At 37.6% G+C, this 17438-nt stretch overlaps 1 protein-coding gene across 4 annotated transcripts in view; it reads left to right on the forward strand.

The window, feature by feature from the left end:
- The window catches only part of Dpyd (dihydropyrimidine dehydrogenase), a 798376-nt gene that overhangs the window by 379096 nt on the left and 401842 nt on the right, over positions 1-17438 (forward strand). For all 4 annotated transcript variants that reach the window (XM_074050934.1, XM_074050937.1, XM_074050935.1 and 1 more), the window contains one exon: positions 14759-14943. In XM_074050934.1, the coding sequence (XP_073907035.1) occupies positions 14759-14943 (185 nt within the window). The remainder of the gene's footprint in view (positions 1-14758; positions 14944-17438) is intronic.

A 17438-nucleotide genomic window follows, 5' to 3' on the forward strand; every position in this document is an offset into this window, starting at 1 on the left:
CTACGATGTCCTGTGGAGTCAAAGAATTATATGCTAACCTCAGGATTTTGAATTTTATTTATAGTAGACATCCAGGTGACAAATGAAGAAATTTAAATATTGGAGAGGTCCTTCTTCCTCCTCTTCCTCCTCCTTTTCTTCTTCCTCCTTATCCATCTCCTCACTTTCCTAGTCTTCCTCCTCCTCCTTCTCTTCTTCCTCTTCTCTCATCTTCCTCTTCCTTCTCTTCCTCTTCCTTCTCCTTCTCTTTCTCCTCCTCTCTTTCCTCCTCCTCCTCCTTCTCTTCCTCCTCCTTTTCTCCTCATCTTCTTCTCTTCTTCCTCCTCCTCCTTTTTCTTCTCCTCCTTCCTCTCATCCTCCTCCTTCTCCACCTCTTCCTCTTCTCTCCCTCTTCCCCTTCACATAATTATTTACTATTATTATTATTATAAACAGAGTCTCTTTTTGTAGTTATCCTCCTGTCTCAGCCTCCAAAGTGCAGGAATTATAGGCATGCACCACCATGACCAGCAAGAGAGATTTTTATCTTTTTTTGTAGTACTGGTGTTCGCACTCAGGGCCTCATGTTTGCTAGGCAGGCACTCTTACCACTTGAGCAACTCCACTGGCTTGAGATCTTTATCTTGAATGAGATAATTCTGCCATGTGTTAGATCTTCCTTGTCTCTTTTCTTATTTGGAACTATTTGTAATATTCTTCAAACAGTTAGGAGTTAGAAATCAAGAGATCACTGCCCCAGTAAGATTCTCCATATGAGGAAACCTGTTCTCAAATGGGCAGCTACCAAATTATAGGCTTGCCAAGGCTGGGTTACTGTATGTGACTAATTTCTTGCAGATTTATCAGTTAGAATCACTGACTACAGCTTTTGAGAAAAGGTGAGAAAGGTACCAAGAGGCTTTACAATGATTATGCTGATTGTTATTTTTCCACATCCAAGGAAACTCAGGTGTGTAAGAGAAGCCTGCTGCTACAAGGTGGCTGTCCATGTTGAGAAAGATGGCCTGGAATTGACAGAATTGTATCAATGAAACCAGGTAAAGGGAATCTCTTGGAAGTATTCAGCAGTTAAGGTACATAAAGTGGGAAGAAAGAAGAAAAGTCAGAACAGGATTCTACCTTTCTTAGGTAGAATAGCCACAACGTGGTTGTCCATTTGCTAAGACATCAGAGGTGGGTGTCTGACGTGGAAGTAATGGTGTGTTTATCAAGCTCTTAGAAATCCCACGCAGCAGGTCCACGGATCAGAGGGAAGGGACCATATGAGATGCATTTGGATTTGCTGGTCCACTCGACAATGAAACAGGGTTGAGAATTGAGAAAGCAGACAATAATGAAGACAGATGTTAGGAATTAGTACATGCTACGTCCCTGTCTTTTTGCTTCTTAGCTTATGGTCAACAACAGGTGCTATTTGTTAAGTGAGTGAATTCGTGAATGAAAGTTAATGTAACAACTTCTTATATGAGTATGATAAAAGAAATATAGGGCATTTAATCCAGAATTCTGACAGCATCTCACCTACCTTGTTATAAAGGTTTTGTTTACTGATGGCAAATATTTTGAGAACATGACATTAGGACAGTTTCATTCTGTGATGCAGTCCATGTGGTGCCTCATGCTGCCGTTTCACTTATAATGCCTGAATATGCTAACGTTTTCATATCTTTGACTTGTTGGGAAAGTGCTGAGAATAAATCCTTTTAAAACATCTTTTCTGTACATTGCCTTGGTTTTAATCATGTTTAGGCAATTAGTATTCTTAAGAGCCTAACAAAAAAAGTGTACATATTTTCTTTACAATTACCCTTATTGTCAGACAGATTTTTTTTATTTGAAAGATTTATTGTCTTTCTACTACAAAATATTGTGTGCAGCAAGAAGATGAAGTGGCTGAATCTACTGCAAGTACTGGCATTTCTGTTGAATGCCCATCCAAAATAATGGAATTCTTGTACAGCTTCTCCTTGGGATTATTTTAAAGGGCAGAAGTGATGAGGAGGGAGGTTATACCGATAATAGTGTTGAAAGTGACTTGGAATCAGCATTACATCACTTACAACTATCTTAGACATCCACGTGAAACTTCACATATTTCTGTAGTTAGTTTACCTCCCTTTAATAACTGCATAGGAATAGGTTTGCTTCCCCAGGGAGTAGCTCTGTTCAGAGCCTTTCCTTATCTTCATTGTCCAGCTTTCACCGGTCATTGATATCATACGCATTCTTACAGGGAGACAGTGGATAAATCAGATCAAAGACTATATTCCAGGAGTACAGTAGCAGCATGTGACAAGTTTTGTTGGAGAAAGAAGGCAGAAAATGGAAAAAAAAATAGCATAATTGTTCCAGAAAACAGAAATCCTAAAAAGTACCAATAGTACTCAACAGAGAGTGAATTCAATGGATGTCATGAGTTTTATCATCCATGGCTTATTGTGTTTGTCTCTTAATGCTAGTTACCCTGGAGTTATGGTACTTATGCTAGTTCAGTAAAAGGTTGACTGTATATAGTACTGGGTATTGAACTCAGGGCCTTGCACTTGCAAGGCAGGTGCTCAACCACCTGAGCCATGGCTCCAGCCCTTTGTGCTTTAGGGGTAGGATCTTACTTTTGGGGTAGGATCTTGCTCTATGCCAGCACTAACCTGAATGTTGATCCTCCTGCTTAAGCTTGGGATTGCAGGTGTTCACCACTATGCCCAGCTTTTATTGGTTGAGATGAGGTCTTATGAATTTTTTTGCCCGGGTTGACCTCTACTGTGATCCCTCCAATCTCTGCCAGGATTATAGGCTTGACTAACTGTGCCCAGGCTTAAAAGGTTTTTTTGGGTGTGTCGGGGTGGAACTGGTGTTTAACCGAGGTCTTTCCACTAGCAAAGCAGGCACGCTATCACTTGAGCTACACCTTTAGTCCATTTTGATCTTGTTTTGGAGATGAGGTCTCACAAACTACCTTCCCAGGCTGGCCTCAAACCACAATCCTCCTGATCTCAGTCTTCCAAGTACTATAGGCTTGAGCTGCCCTGCCTAGCCTTAAAAAGTTTACCCTTAAACATAATACTCTTCTGAACTGTGAATCTATACTAAGCTGCTGTGAATGTCAGATCAAGATGCAACATTTAGTAATAAAGTGGTGCTATACACTATATACTAATGTTATTAACGATGTGTATTTTGTTAGTCTCTTTGCATTTGTATCCTTTGCTCGAAGGACAATATAAAATGAACAACATACTTATCTAAAATAGTCTTTGGTTAAATTGGACCTTGACTTGCATCAATATTCTTGTTTAATTGGAAAACTATACTGAATTACATTTAATATCTACCCTCATTATGGAAGCTACCTACATCAAATGCAAATAATTTGCTTGGTTAAACAGAACCCTCTGTGTTTCCCTAGATTTACATGTTGCTACCAAGGGAATTTCTACAGCACCAGTATTGCTGCATTACTCTCATTCTTTAGAATCTATTTTTTTAGTCTATAACCAGTTTGGCAGTAGTCTATTTGGTAATATTATAACCAAATGCTTTCATTCAATTATGTCACCATTTTAATCTGCAAGCCAAATGCTTGTTGGCTCCAACTCCCTATCCTTTCATTGTGTATTTATTAAGTATAAAAGATTCTGTTAGGGTCTCCAAGGTGCACACAAATGAATGTGGTGTTCCCGTGTACAAGAGCCTGCACTGAGATTGGTGGGGAAGGGGACATACGCATAAGTGCAGATTGCCTTTAGGTAGAAAGTAACTCCAGGAGAAAGAGATAAACTGCTGGTGCTGCACACAGGGTACAGAGGTAACTTCCTTCTGCAAGGATCTTGGGAGGATTTTCAGAAGCAGTGGCACTTGCAGTAGAGTGAGAATTGGATAGGGATGAAGAAAACAGAGATAGGGAAAGCTCATTCCAGTTACAGGGACAGCTGCTCAAATACCTAGAGTAATTCCTTCATTGGGATCATCAGATGCACAAGGTGAAACCGTAGAGCGAGGGCAGAGAAACATACACTTGCTAATCCATGAAGTGTTTCTAATGTTGGAAAGCATCTGGATTTAATTCCAGAATTGGTAGATGCTGGAAATCTTATGGGACAGGCACATTAAATATGTTTCGTTCACACACATTGTGGGCATGGGATTAAATGTGCTTCTCTCTTTTGACTCCAGTGCTCTTCTCCTATTTCGTTCGCATATCTTATAATATATTCCAAGTCATATTTAAAATACAACCGCAGAGTGGTTTGTTTGTATTTTAATCCACTTGCTAGCTCACTAAACAGTCACTACGTGAATGGAATGATGAGTGAATGGGAAGATAGATAAGTGTTTGGATGAAAAGAATGAAATAAGTGCTTCATTGCAAATCATCCTACAGGAAATACACACTGAAGTCAAAAGTATGTGACGTGGTGTTTACGTGAATGCCAGCAAGCCCTTCCTCTGCTGAAGGGATGGTCACAGGCTGGTCCCCTCTACTTGCAATGAGAATGGCCTACTGGCTTCCCCTCTCACTTCTGTATGGTTCCATCAGACTTATTTAGAAACAGAAATGGTATCATTTCAGTCCTTTGTTCCAAATCCTATCGTGTTTTCCTACTTTATTTAGAATAAAATTCATTCCACACAAAAATCTGTCTGACCCTGCTGGTTTCTCAGGCCTTCTCCTTGGCGTTGCTCCACACAGAAAGCCTCTCTCTACTCTCCAAGTGCTGTAACCCACCACATTTTCAGTGCCCCAGTTCCAGCCCCTCTTCCAGGAGTGACCTTCTAGTAGGTCACCATCACTGTTGGCTCATCCTTATACCCTCCGTGCTTCAGGCCTGATGCCATTTTCCTCAAAGAGGCCCTGTGTGACCTCTGTCCTTGCTAAGATCTAAGGCCACTCCCCTGCTCGTCCCCCTTATCTGATAATATTCACTCTCAAGTGACCCTCTTCATAGCCATATTTCTCTATCATATGGTTTAGTCATTCACTTTTTATTTCCCATTTTCTGCCAGCTGAATGCGGAGCCCACGAGGACATGTCTCTTGTCTGCTGTTTACTATAGTGCAGGATTTGGTCACAAGATAGTGAACAAGAAGTATTTGATAATGGAATGAATGACTGCAAGATATTGCTTTAATTTTTTCCTCACACAAGCATTATTAAACTCCTAGGAAGATAACCTGTGTGCACTGGCTGATATCTCTGGCAGGTTCTCTGGCCTCCACTCTTTCATTCTGCCTCTGTCCTTACTATTTAACTCCAAATGTCATCTTCCTTCGGCCCACTGAGATCCAGATTGCCAGATCTACTTCCCCACCTACTTGTATTTTACCTGTATCTAATACTTCCTAAAATTACCTCTTTACTTGGCTTGGGTAGCTCAGAAATACTTTTATTCTCCTGGAAGGCAGAAGAATTCTTTTAAAATTATCATTATTAATCATTTTATTTAACTCAGAAATGCTAATCTCTCTCATCATTTCATGCTTTTTTTTCTTTATTGTTGTGCTGGGTATGGATACATTGTGGTATTTACAAAGTTTCTTACAATGTATCAACTATATTATGCTTGAATTCACCCCTCCACTGCTCCCTTAATGACACGCTTGCTGCCATGTTAAGAAGTGACTGACCATATTTTCACATATATTTGCATTCTTTCTTCTAGAATGTTATCCGACCTGATGAGTGTATCGAATAATCTGAGATCTGTATCTGTCTGCACATGCCCCTGGTACCTGCAGTCTGTACATGTGTAGGGGTACAAATCCTACTGGTGTGACCTTGGAAACTTTCTCATGTTCCTCAAGCATAAAATTGAGATAATACCTGTAACTGTGGGGCTCCAAACACATAATGTAAGCCATGGACTTGTGAAAGTACTCAGCATCATTTCTATGATCCTCATCATGAGCGACCCCAAAGACGTTGCTTCACTACACAATAACACAACTGGCTCTGAAAAGAAGCTATATTTTAAATTGTGCATTTACTTATGTGCTAAAATTGTTTAATATAGTTCCACTGTGTGTTTTAAGTTTGCATTGAAATGTGCCTGCTGACGATTGACAAGGGAAAAAAAAGCTGTAAGATGGATATCAAAAAATAACATTAATGAGCTGCTGAAGCTAAAATTACAGGAACTTATGAAATTGGTTAAACATAAAAACCATTAAACTGTTTACTGAAGCTTCACAGATATTCAGCAGCTAATGAGCGTCTCTGCTATTTAAATAAGCCCAAATTGAACACACATTACATGGGTACATAATTAGTCATGGTAGTCAAACACACAGAGACTTCCTTTTAAAGCTCTATTTAGGGAATCTTTTCCATTTGATTTATTTTGTTAATTAAAATATTTTTCAGCATTCACTTATATTTTAATAATATTGTTTTCACAAGTAGTATAATTTACGATTGGCTTTCTGTGTTTTTTATTTATGCTGGAAGTATAGCAAATAGGGGTTTTATTTCATTTATTTATTTATTTTTCCTCACACAGAATGGTTTTGCATTTACTTACATGTGTATACATTATTAGGGCCATCTCCCCCCTACCCTATCCCCGGCTTTTGGGCAGAACCTCTTCCGCCCTCTTGTTCTCTGATTTTGTGGAAGAAAACAATATAAAGGATAATAAGAAAAACATGGGATTTTTGCTAGTTTGAGATGAAGATAGCTATACAGAGAGATTCCTAGCATTGCTTCTATGCACTTGTGTATTACATCCCACATTAGTTCATCTCTACCTGAACTCTTCACTAGTTCCTGGTCCCCTTCCCATAATGATCTCTGCTAGTTTAAGATTACTTTATTCGCTCCTCTACAGTGAGCACATCAGCCACATTCAAGTTTTAGGTTTTCTTCCCTTTCCCTATGCCTCCCATACTCAGTCTCCCCTTAGTGTGTGACCCATGTTCCATAATATAATAGGTCTATAATCCACATATGAGGGATAATATGCAATTTTTAGCCTTCTGAGCCTGACTAACTTAAGATATGCTTTCCAGTTCCATCTGCAAATGGGGATTTTATATCAGACATTTTTCCTTAAACTTTTTCTATAATTGTTTATAAAACTTGATGGTATCATTCAGCATTTTTATTTCACTGAGAAGTACATGTAAAATAGTTCAGTAGCCTTTCTATTTTTTTCGCTGTCTCCTAATTATCAAGAAGTTTAAGCACCCAAATGTGCATTGAATTATGATGATTATGGTCCAAATCAGATTAAAGGATGATCCATTCCTTGCAGGAGTTTGTCGTCTTAAGTAGATGGTATCATTGAATATAAATAAGCAAATCAAAGCACAGCATTTTGGAATCCAACAGAGAATTTGAAAACAATCCCCATGTATTTACTTCAAGAACACTAGATCGCTTCCAGATAAAATGAAATCAAATCTTCAAGGAGTTCAGAGTCTTAAATAGATGGAATTATTACACACAAATAAGTAAATCAAGGTGAAGTGCTTGCATGATTTTAATTCTGAATTGATTAGTTGGTCAGTTTAAGAAATGGAAATTAAACTCCCAACAGAAAACAAGTAAAACAAAAGGAATTGCTAAGGGCTATTACTGACATCCATCCTTCCCATTTAATGTGGAAGCCTAAGTTTATCCTGAGCATATGGGAAAGAAATCAAATCCCTGCTTTTCCCCTGCTCAATTCTACAAGCACAACCAAACTGTAAGTTGTATAACCAGACAAGGAAAGAAACCAAGTAGTGAAGTCAACCCAAGGGAACTAACCATGTGCTTTTTCTTCCCCTACATGGTATGCTTACCATCCTAGAAACTTCTTCAAGGGAAATGTTTGGGTTTCCTTGCCACAAGGAGCTGACTGTCTCACTGTGGAAATAAGACATACAAGAAAATTAGTCCATCAAGACATGATAATATGTGATCTGAATATTAAACAATTGGAATTGACAACTAAAAACCAAAAAAGCAAAAAAACATTTATCAGGTCATCTTATGTACCAGTCATTGTGGTAGGTGCTGGAGAGTTGGCAGACTCAGATGTGGTCCCTCAACTCAAAGAATGGTAGAAGCAAAAGAAAGTCAGTCCTACACAATGGCTTGTTTAACAGAAAGTGGTTAGTGATCATATAACACAAAAGGAAAAGATGACCTAAAGACTGCATCTGTGGATCTGGTCAAAACTAAAATGGTTTACTGTACCCCATCTCTACCTGCTTCATTTTAGGTACTCCTTGGTGTCCAGTGGTGAAGTTCGAAGAGATTATTGCTGATATGCCCATTTATCCTGGCTTTCTCTTGTCCCCAAACTCAGGGCCAGTAGCAAGGAAGGCTTTCAAATCAGAAATAATTGAATTCAGATACTGTCTCTGCTACTTCTTGGCTGAACTAAGGGTGGTAATATCTACCTTCAAGTGGTGTTTTGTAATCTAAATGCGATCAGACATGGGAATACCCAACACAATGTCTGCCAAGTACAAAAAAGTATCTTTGAGTCTTGATTGCTTTTCTTAACATGAGGTAAGGTAACTTGAACAGAACGTACAGTCTAGGAGAGAACGTCACTGGATGGAGTTACAGACCATGTTAATTGAGTGAATGTTGAGATAATTAGAAAGAAAAAGAGTAAAAAAACTTTGCCAAGATTTTTAAGTCCTATTTTGTTAGGCCATTTAAAAAATGAGAAAACAGGAAAAAGTAGCAAGATTCAAAACACATCATGGAGACAGATGGAAAGTATATGACAGAAGCCAAGCCAAAGGACTTTGATGAGGAGGAAAGTGTCATCCATGAGTGCTGATAGGAATAAATAAGGCAGTGGCATAACTGGGACGAGGCGAGAGCACCCTGCACGAGCTCTTGTATGACTCTGACAGGAAGGACTTCCTGATATTTTGGTTTTTTGTGCCTCCCTCCACTCACCCTATACCTGACCCTGAAGCAAGGTGATCACTAAGATTCATTGAAAAGCAAATGTTGTATCATATAGTTTTAAAAACTGGGAGATATTCTGGATATATGTACGTACTTATAAGAAATACCTAACTTAGAGATAGAGGCTAATATCAGAGAATATTATCTACCAAGAAAAATTCCTTCCAGGTAAGAGGGGACAATGAGAAGGCCCATGTGGAAACATTGGTCCCTAATATGAGAGACAGTTCTTAAATCATATTAAGAAGGAAGAGAGGGATTTGGTACAGTACAGACTCAATGAGTGTATGGTTTGGGTAGTGGGAAGAAAAGGTGGTTCCCATATGATTGTCTATATATTTGTTAGGAAACATGAGCCAAGGCCTTCTGCAGTGGGACAAGGAAAAGGAGTCTGGTCTGTCCAGGGTTTGAGGAGAGTAGCAAAGATCTGTACAGTGGTCACAATGTATGGGAGAAGTAAAAGATTCAGCTCACTGATAACCAATCATGAAATGGAGGAAGGAACAAAGGAAGTTTGTGCAGTGAGTTTGAATGTGATAATGTGGAAGGACCATAGAGCATCTAGGCTATAATCTTGAACAGGTAGCCAGTTGGACCTAAATAAAAGGAAGAGCTCAAGACAGGGTTTGAGGCTGTTTTCATTGAGATGGAGTTCAGGGCCCCAAATTACTGTAATTTCTGATGTAAAATGTACAGTGGACTGAATATTAGAGAGTTGGGAAGAGGAAGATGAAGAGGCAGGGAGGAAGTGGAATTCAAATGGGGTGAGTTAAAGATGAGGACCATCCTGACAAAAACAGCATCTGAGAAGCAGGAGCTCAAAAGTAATGTGAGTCAACTCTTGGATGCTACAGCAAGACGAAGGAGAGGATGACTGAGGCAATGGAATTTGGTGACATGGCTGCCATATTTTCAGTAGATGGATAGACTGGAAGGCAGAAGTGAGAAAGAGGACAGTCAGTGTAAATAACTCTAGCAGACTGGGTAGACTAGGTACAGCAAGATATAAGAATGGCAATGAAAAAGAAGCCATGTCCAAAACAAAGTTTTCCAAATGTAGGAGAGGAAAGGAGGAAATGAGAGATGCAACACATTAAGAGAACGGGAGATAATATTTGAAGTCTAAGAGAAGCAGGAAGGTGCAGACTGCGCCCCCTTTTCAGGGGCTTGCAGAAGGACAAGGTTGAATCTTCTGTGGGGACCCCATTGTGTGTGGGAGACAGCATGTTGACTGTGACACTGAGAGGCAGATGAGTGAGAGGAGGACAAAGTTCCTGCCATCCAAACCTGATACGGAAGACATTTTCTGGTCTGGCCTAGCCTTACCTCAGGTTCTACTTAAACAGAACTCTCGGACAGCCTGAGTCTGTAATTAAAATTTATTTGATCTTGCTGAGGTTTTGCTTTCAATCTGAATTAACGAGATTATCACCTCAGCTTGCCTTTTTGTTTCATTGTGCTTTGGTCCTACTGGGTAATAGGTTATGTAAAATTCAACAACAAGTGATAGATGAATTCATCTACATTTCCAAGGTATTATTTTATTATACCCATTGTTTTATAACACATCAAACTCTTCAAAGAATACTAATAACCCTTCTTCATTATTATTTTCTGTGGTATTGTTTTCTTGTTTATGGAGAATTAATTTATATTTATGTATGAAAATACAACATTCTTGACATCTTTTTATAAATACTGAGAAATATACTTGTCATGTGCTCGTGGGTTCTTCTACATGTATGACAGCACAGCTACATCAGTTTAATTGACCTTGGCAATCTGCATCTGCTTGTGATGTGTCCCTGAGGGATGGTTTCTGCAATTTTAAGCTGTAGCTTATGGAAGAACTTGTGTGCCACAATACAATTAAGTCTATATAAAAAAAAAATCATTTCATGCATAACATTAAATTGACTAAAAGATGCTATTTCCAAACCATTTCTTGTTATAAAGCTACCTCAGAGTGTCTTTGTTTTTTAAATAGGCTCATTTGAACACAGTAGTAATTAAAGCAGAAAATTAACATAAATCTTGAATGTTTGGTATGAATTAAGGATGTTTTCGTTCTTTTTAAAGACTATATAAAATTCCAGGCACTGTATCATTTAGTCTATTTCTCTCCCATTTGCAGAATAATATGGACTGTGAATAAGCATGTTTTGGGGTTCTCTTTCAAGTTCTTTTTTTTGGTTCAACCACGAAGCTGCAGGGACAGATGCCACAGTCTCTATCAAGATGCAATACATGGAATCTCTGAGAAAACAATACATGATCGTAATAGGAAATTCATGCCCCTCTGATTTTATAAACAAGAGAGAAACATACAGTCCCTCTGCTAATATTCACTTACCACTTCCTAGGACATAGCATGCAGTTATTTGGTTTGCAAATGTAAATATACATTTTTCATCCACTATGCTTTCATTCCTTCCAAGCTGGATGGAGGCAGAACAGAAGATAATGTCTCTGAGGTTTGTTTTCATTGCATTCCAAGTTAACTGTATCAGCACAGCCCCAAGAGAGCTGTGAGGAGTCTGTAGAAGGACATTTACTGTGATGAGGTGGGTGAAGGTCCCTCTCATGAGAATTAGCTGATTAATGAACTCCTGGCTGACAAATGCAAAATGCACATGGATTTTCCTTACTGAATCCTTTGAGTTCTCACTGATACTTTGGAATTTTAAAAATATGGTTAAATAGTAAAAATCATTCCTGTATTTCAAGTCACTGAAATTAAGAAAGATATTTTTTGATTCATATGTAAATTCAACAAATTTTTGATAAATGTATGAATACTATATACACATTGCATATGCTGAAACAGATACAACTGTATCTACAGGGAAATGAGCCTGATTACTTGTAAGTTATGATAGTTATTCATGGAGTAGTACTACTTGAAAGAAACATTTCAGACCTACTGTACATTGTTTATATTCATATGTGTCATCCACGTGCTATTCTTTCTATGATCGTTTCATAGACACTGACAAGTCTAACTTAAGCATTAGAATTAATGCAAATTATCTGTATTTTGATTGATATTAATGATATCATAGCCTTGATATTAATAGGACTGTAGTCAGCTGTGTGACCTCTCGTTTTTCTTTTTACTTCTGAAATGAAATTAGTGATGTGATAAACTTAAAGGCAGCCCAAAAGAGCAAGGGAAAAATCGGCAAATAATTTTTGAAAGGAAGTTGAAATCATTTTTAATATGGAAGAAGACCCTTTCTACTTTAGAGTAGAGTATCAAAGAGTTGTTTGATTTTTAATGAGGTTAGCTGGGTATTACAAATGACAAAATAATTAAAACAGTTGAGATGCAGGTCCAAGACTTCAAAGGACGAATGAATCTTATTTTGAAGAAAGACAGCTTATTTTTAAAGTAAACATGAGTGTACATGAGTGTTTAAGGGCATGCAGTGGCAGCTGTGTATACAGTGGAAATACCCATGAAGAGAAGAGTGCTTTGAGTTCAGAAACAAATGCTCCAGGGCTGGCTTCGAGATTGCTGCTAAATATTTTAAGTAATGCTGTTACTTCTTAAACTACTCTCCTCCGACTATTTATTGATTTGAGTTTGTGATGGAGCTTGAATATTAAGGTGAATGAAGCTCTACATTTTTGCATCATAAGATAGTATAACGAACAGTCCTCAAAAAGTTCAGTTTAATTCATTAAGTATTTATTAAGCACCTGCTGTGTATAACATATTGTGCTCCAGCAAAGATTCAAATTTCATGAGGCCTGAATCTTAAATAATCTGAAGACTCCACTTTAAGAAAAATTTACAAATTTAAAATTAGGCACCGGGCCTTGACAGAGTCCCATGCAAGCAAGGGTTCCTGATTTAAACTTCAATAACTGACAGTATATTTGTCTTTACTTGACATTGTAGGATATCAAAAATAGCTAAAACCTGGCCTCTACCTGGTTCAAATTTATAGTGAAATCTGTGATTCGCTTTCAAGGATCTTCCTGACAAATGAGATGAATGAATGAAAGGGTTTTGATCTCCCAGGGAAATAATTTTGAATTCTCTCCCATTTAAAAGGCATCTTTCTTGCAGATCTCTGTTTGGGCCAATAATATATCAAGGCTTTAGATAAATAAGGTCATTTTGTATAGAAGATAGTATTTTATGTTCCTTGCCTCTATTTATGAAACTTATTACCTATTGCCATTCAATGATTCTGTGTTCCAACACCATTATTAAAACAGGTTGAGCTGACAAGCGACATTCACTGACTTTCTTGTAACTCAAGTAACTGTCAACAGATGGTAGTGATGACCTGTTCTGCAATGGGGAACAATGATAAAGGTCTCTTTTCATGTGACCTTTAAAGGCACTAGAAAAATCTCAGAATGCCATTCTGCATTGAAAATAATTACATGAATATTTATTTTACTCTTGATGAGAGGTGAAATAGCATAAGAAATACAAATAGCAAAAGATTCCTTAAAAAGTGAGCATGATAGCCTGGGCTCATCTACTCACTCATGCATGCATCCATCACTCAAGTGCAGTGTCTTCTAGGGCCTGAGAACTGTGTGAGGCCCTGCCGGATGGCATTGAGCAGCCGGACGCATTTCAGTTCCCATGGGACCTACCATCCTGTGGAAACACACCATCAACAATAGTCCTGTAATAGTTCTCTTTCTATTTCTTTAAGTTGAAAGCTGCAAATATATACTCCAAGGTTGATTTTTACAGTGTCTTATTGTCTATTTTGCTCAGAAAGGAATTGGTTGTAATTGGCAGAATAAAATTTTTTACATTTGGTTATTTTATTATATATTTGATCCATCAATGCATTCAACAGTTAAGATTTCTATTCCAGTACTTCTCTTTTAGTTTCAGTTATTTTCTCTTCGAGTTGGAGTACAGTATAACTTACTCCCTTAGCCCATCCGGAGATGCTGTACTTAAAATTCATGGACATGATTATTGCAGAGAACATTCAATCCCAAACCCCAGCGCAGATAACACAGAGTGTTATCTACCTTTCTTCACTTCTCCTCTTGGACAACTCATTCTCTTGAGTGACATTCTCTTGTCTTCTCCAAATCTCAGGATGGCGATTCCAAGTCAAAATTTCCTTTACGTATTTTCTTAAAGGAATTCAACCCTTTCCCTCTTCCATGACACTTTCAGATTAGTTGGAGCACAGTATATTTAGCAAATAATTATAAAACTATTTTATAGAGCAATTTCCACAAAAATCTAATGCTAATGTTTGCATTTGCTGATTTTTACAAAACAAAGTAGAAATCGCTTGCTAAATGCAACTATATTTCTGGGTCAATTAAGTTGCTTCACAGTAAGGGCAAATAACTGGTGAAAATGTAGAAGACGGTCTCATTTTGCTTTATAAAAGATCTTGCCATGAAAAGAAAAGGCCAGCATTTACCCTATCCATAATATAACTTATACCTCTGATACAAAGGAACAAGACTGGGATCATTTTGCATAGTGACAAATTTCTGAAAAAATGGTTATGGATAAACACATCTTAGAAAGTGTATTGTATATATATTTGAAAGACTGTATTTTCCATTTTAATGGATCAAGAATTTCTTTGATATAAACACCAAATCTGAAACATTGCCCATGTCTTTAAATTTCTACAGGCGAGGTATTCTTCAAGTGGTTTAAGTCAATATAATTGGAACGTGTTAACTCCAATTTTTCACTAATTTTCCATTTTTACGGTTCATTAAAAACAGTTGCTTAAATCCCTAGAATAATAATTTAACCATAATTTTTATTCATTTTAAAGTTACTGTTTTGTGATTCATAAATTAGTCATTGCCTGTTGTCTTTTGCTTTTTTCCTTCCAGTAAAAGAAGCCTTGAGTCCTATAAAATTTAACAGGTGGAACCTCCCAGAAGTAGATCCAGAAACTATGCAAACCAGTGAGCCATGGGTGTTTGCAGGCGGTGATGTTGTTGGTCTGGCTAACACCACAGTGGAGTCCGTGAATGATGGGAAGCAAGCATCTTGGTACATTCACAAATATATACAGGTAGGCATTTGACATGAATTTCTGTTATTTTTTCCAATAGAGAAGTACTTTTACACTTATTTTTGATATCCATCTACCTGAGCATTTTATAAAATGTATATATATGCTCATGCATGTTTACATGGAAACAATTTTTAAAATTCAGATAAGGTAGTAACATTGTTTACTTGATGGAAAATTCATTATTCCTTTCTACAAGTGGATGACCATGAAGTTGTTAGTATTCAAACAACTATTCAATGGCTTGAATAATAGATAGTACATTTATCAGGTTTGATGGTACATAAAAGAATCTGTTTCTCTTTCTCTCTCTCTCTATATATATATAGAGAGAATATAGATATAATGATATATAAGAAATATATATCTCCATAATGATCTTTCACAGTCCAGAAAACTATTTGGTCTTCCTCTTTGGAGAGGATGGGACTCTATGCATTCACAAATTCTGTGCCCAAAATGAAAAGAAAAGAGCTTTATGAGTTTCAGTTGTAATTTTTAAAAAATTATTTAGTTTCATGATATGAAAGGTCTGTAAAATAGGTACAGTATGTGTCTGGAGGCATTCTAGTGGGGGGGGCGGTGAATGAAGGAGATTAAGGTGAGGGTACATGGTTGATGAATCTGTATATTTATATGAACTAGAACAAAGAAACCTCTTGCAATTGCTTTAAGTGGGGCAGAGAGGGAGTTGAGGGGGAGAGAAGATAGGGGTGATCTAACTAATGTACAACATAAGCCTAATTGGAACTGTCACCATGAATCCCCCCCCCAATATAATGAATATATCCTAATAAAATTATTTTTATAATAAAAAAAAAAGATGAACTATGAAGTAATGTATGATCTTGGGGAAAACAGATGAAGGTACTGTGGATCTTAGTGTTACTTTTTTGGCTAAATTCTCTATTGAATTCTTACTTTATAATTAGATGTAGATACAGTTTCCTCATTTACATGGAGTGTTTCTGGAAAGGTTTGTTCTCATTAATAAATGTCTATTCTCTCTTTCCTGATCAGGACAGTATCTACTTACAATATACTTTCCTACCTCCTTTTTGGGGGCTTCTCTGGTTTGTTTCTCACATGTTAATAAAATGCACTTTGTCTGCAACATTTCCTTGCTTTCTTCCTCTTTGCCATGACCATTTAGTCTGTTCTAGTTCTCCTTTCTCTTTCTGTGTGTAATTCATACAGGATTGCATGTTGACAGTAGGGTCTGGATTTGATAGTGTTGCTATCATCTTTTTCATGCTTGACTTGCCTACTTGGTCCCACCTCATCCTGGGCATCGGTGAGAGGTGGGATCTGAGATGTTTAGTCTGGGACATAGTGTTGTATCCCAGGAATGCAGAGCACCAAGGATGAGCGTGAGCAGCCCATGGGTTTCATGTTCAGACAAAGATAAGATTCAGGAAGCAGTGAGGGAGCTGCAAAATCTAAAATTTAAAAATGCTCTCAAATTCAGTTAGAATTCCTAACAGACTAGCCAGGCAAAAGGAAAAAAGAATGAAATTTTAGCAAGCAGAAACATGAGCACCCAAGGAAAGAAGTTGTGTGCTGCAGACTCCAGTCTCAGCAGTGATGGCACAATGCCTTTGGACCTTCAAGTCCCAGGATTTTAAAGACAGACAAAGAGATAGCTAATGACAGCTACCAGGCACAGACAGCCCATGTTTTGACTCCTTGGCTCCTTCTTTTTTGTCCTCCATCCTTGTTTCTATTTCCTCATGCCACTCTTATTTTAAGAGCACTCTCAAGACCCCATCACATGCTCTTCCAAGTAACACCTTAATATATCAGAGCACCCCCTTGGATGATCTTCATGGGCATTCTCATATTCTTTCCAAATTCACTGGATACATTCATTGGATGTTTTACCTTCTCTCCAGATTCACTGCTTTCAAACCAAACATTTGTCTCCAAACCTGTTCCACTTCCAGTATTTACTATTTCTAATTTCCAGGTTTAACCCACTGAGTTAGTGGTCTTTAGACTTTAAATTACTCAGACTAATACACTTATCAAAGTCAATTTGAGAATCAACCTAAGGCTGATGGATTCTTATTTTACTGAGTAACAGCATTTAAACAAACACTCAAACAAATGGAGCTACAATATTTGCTAATAGAAAGGAACATAATGTCTTATGAAAAGAAGAAAGGATATAGTCTCAGAATAGGAGATACTTCTCAAGAAAGCACAATTAAAATTTGTACATTATTGTGGTTGCACACATATTTTTCTCATCAAAAAAACAGCACTGCTGTCTGCAGTTATATTTATAAGCTATTTATGTAAATTTTGGTTTTTTTCCTTTCTTGTATATATCTGGTCAATTCTATCTTTGCAAAAACTCTTTTATGCACCTTTTCGAGTTGGCTTATCTTTGGTGTTGGAGCAACACTTTTTGGTTGAGTAGGCATCTCACTGAGCAGCCTATTAGCTCCTTGAAGGAATGAAAGTGGAACCAGGGGATAAGAGAAGAGGGTCTT

This window comes from Castor canadensis, chromosome 12 (assembly GCF_047511655.1).
Source record: "Castor canadensis chromosome 12, mCasCan1.hap1v2, whole genome shotgun sequence".
NCBI classification, from domain to species: Eukaryota; Metazoa; Chordata; class Mammalia; order Rodentia; family Castoridae; genus Castor; species Castor canadensis.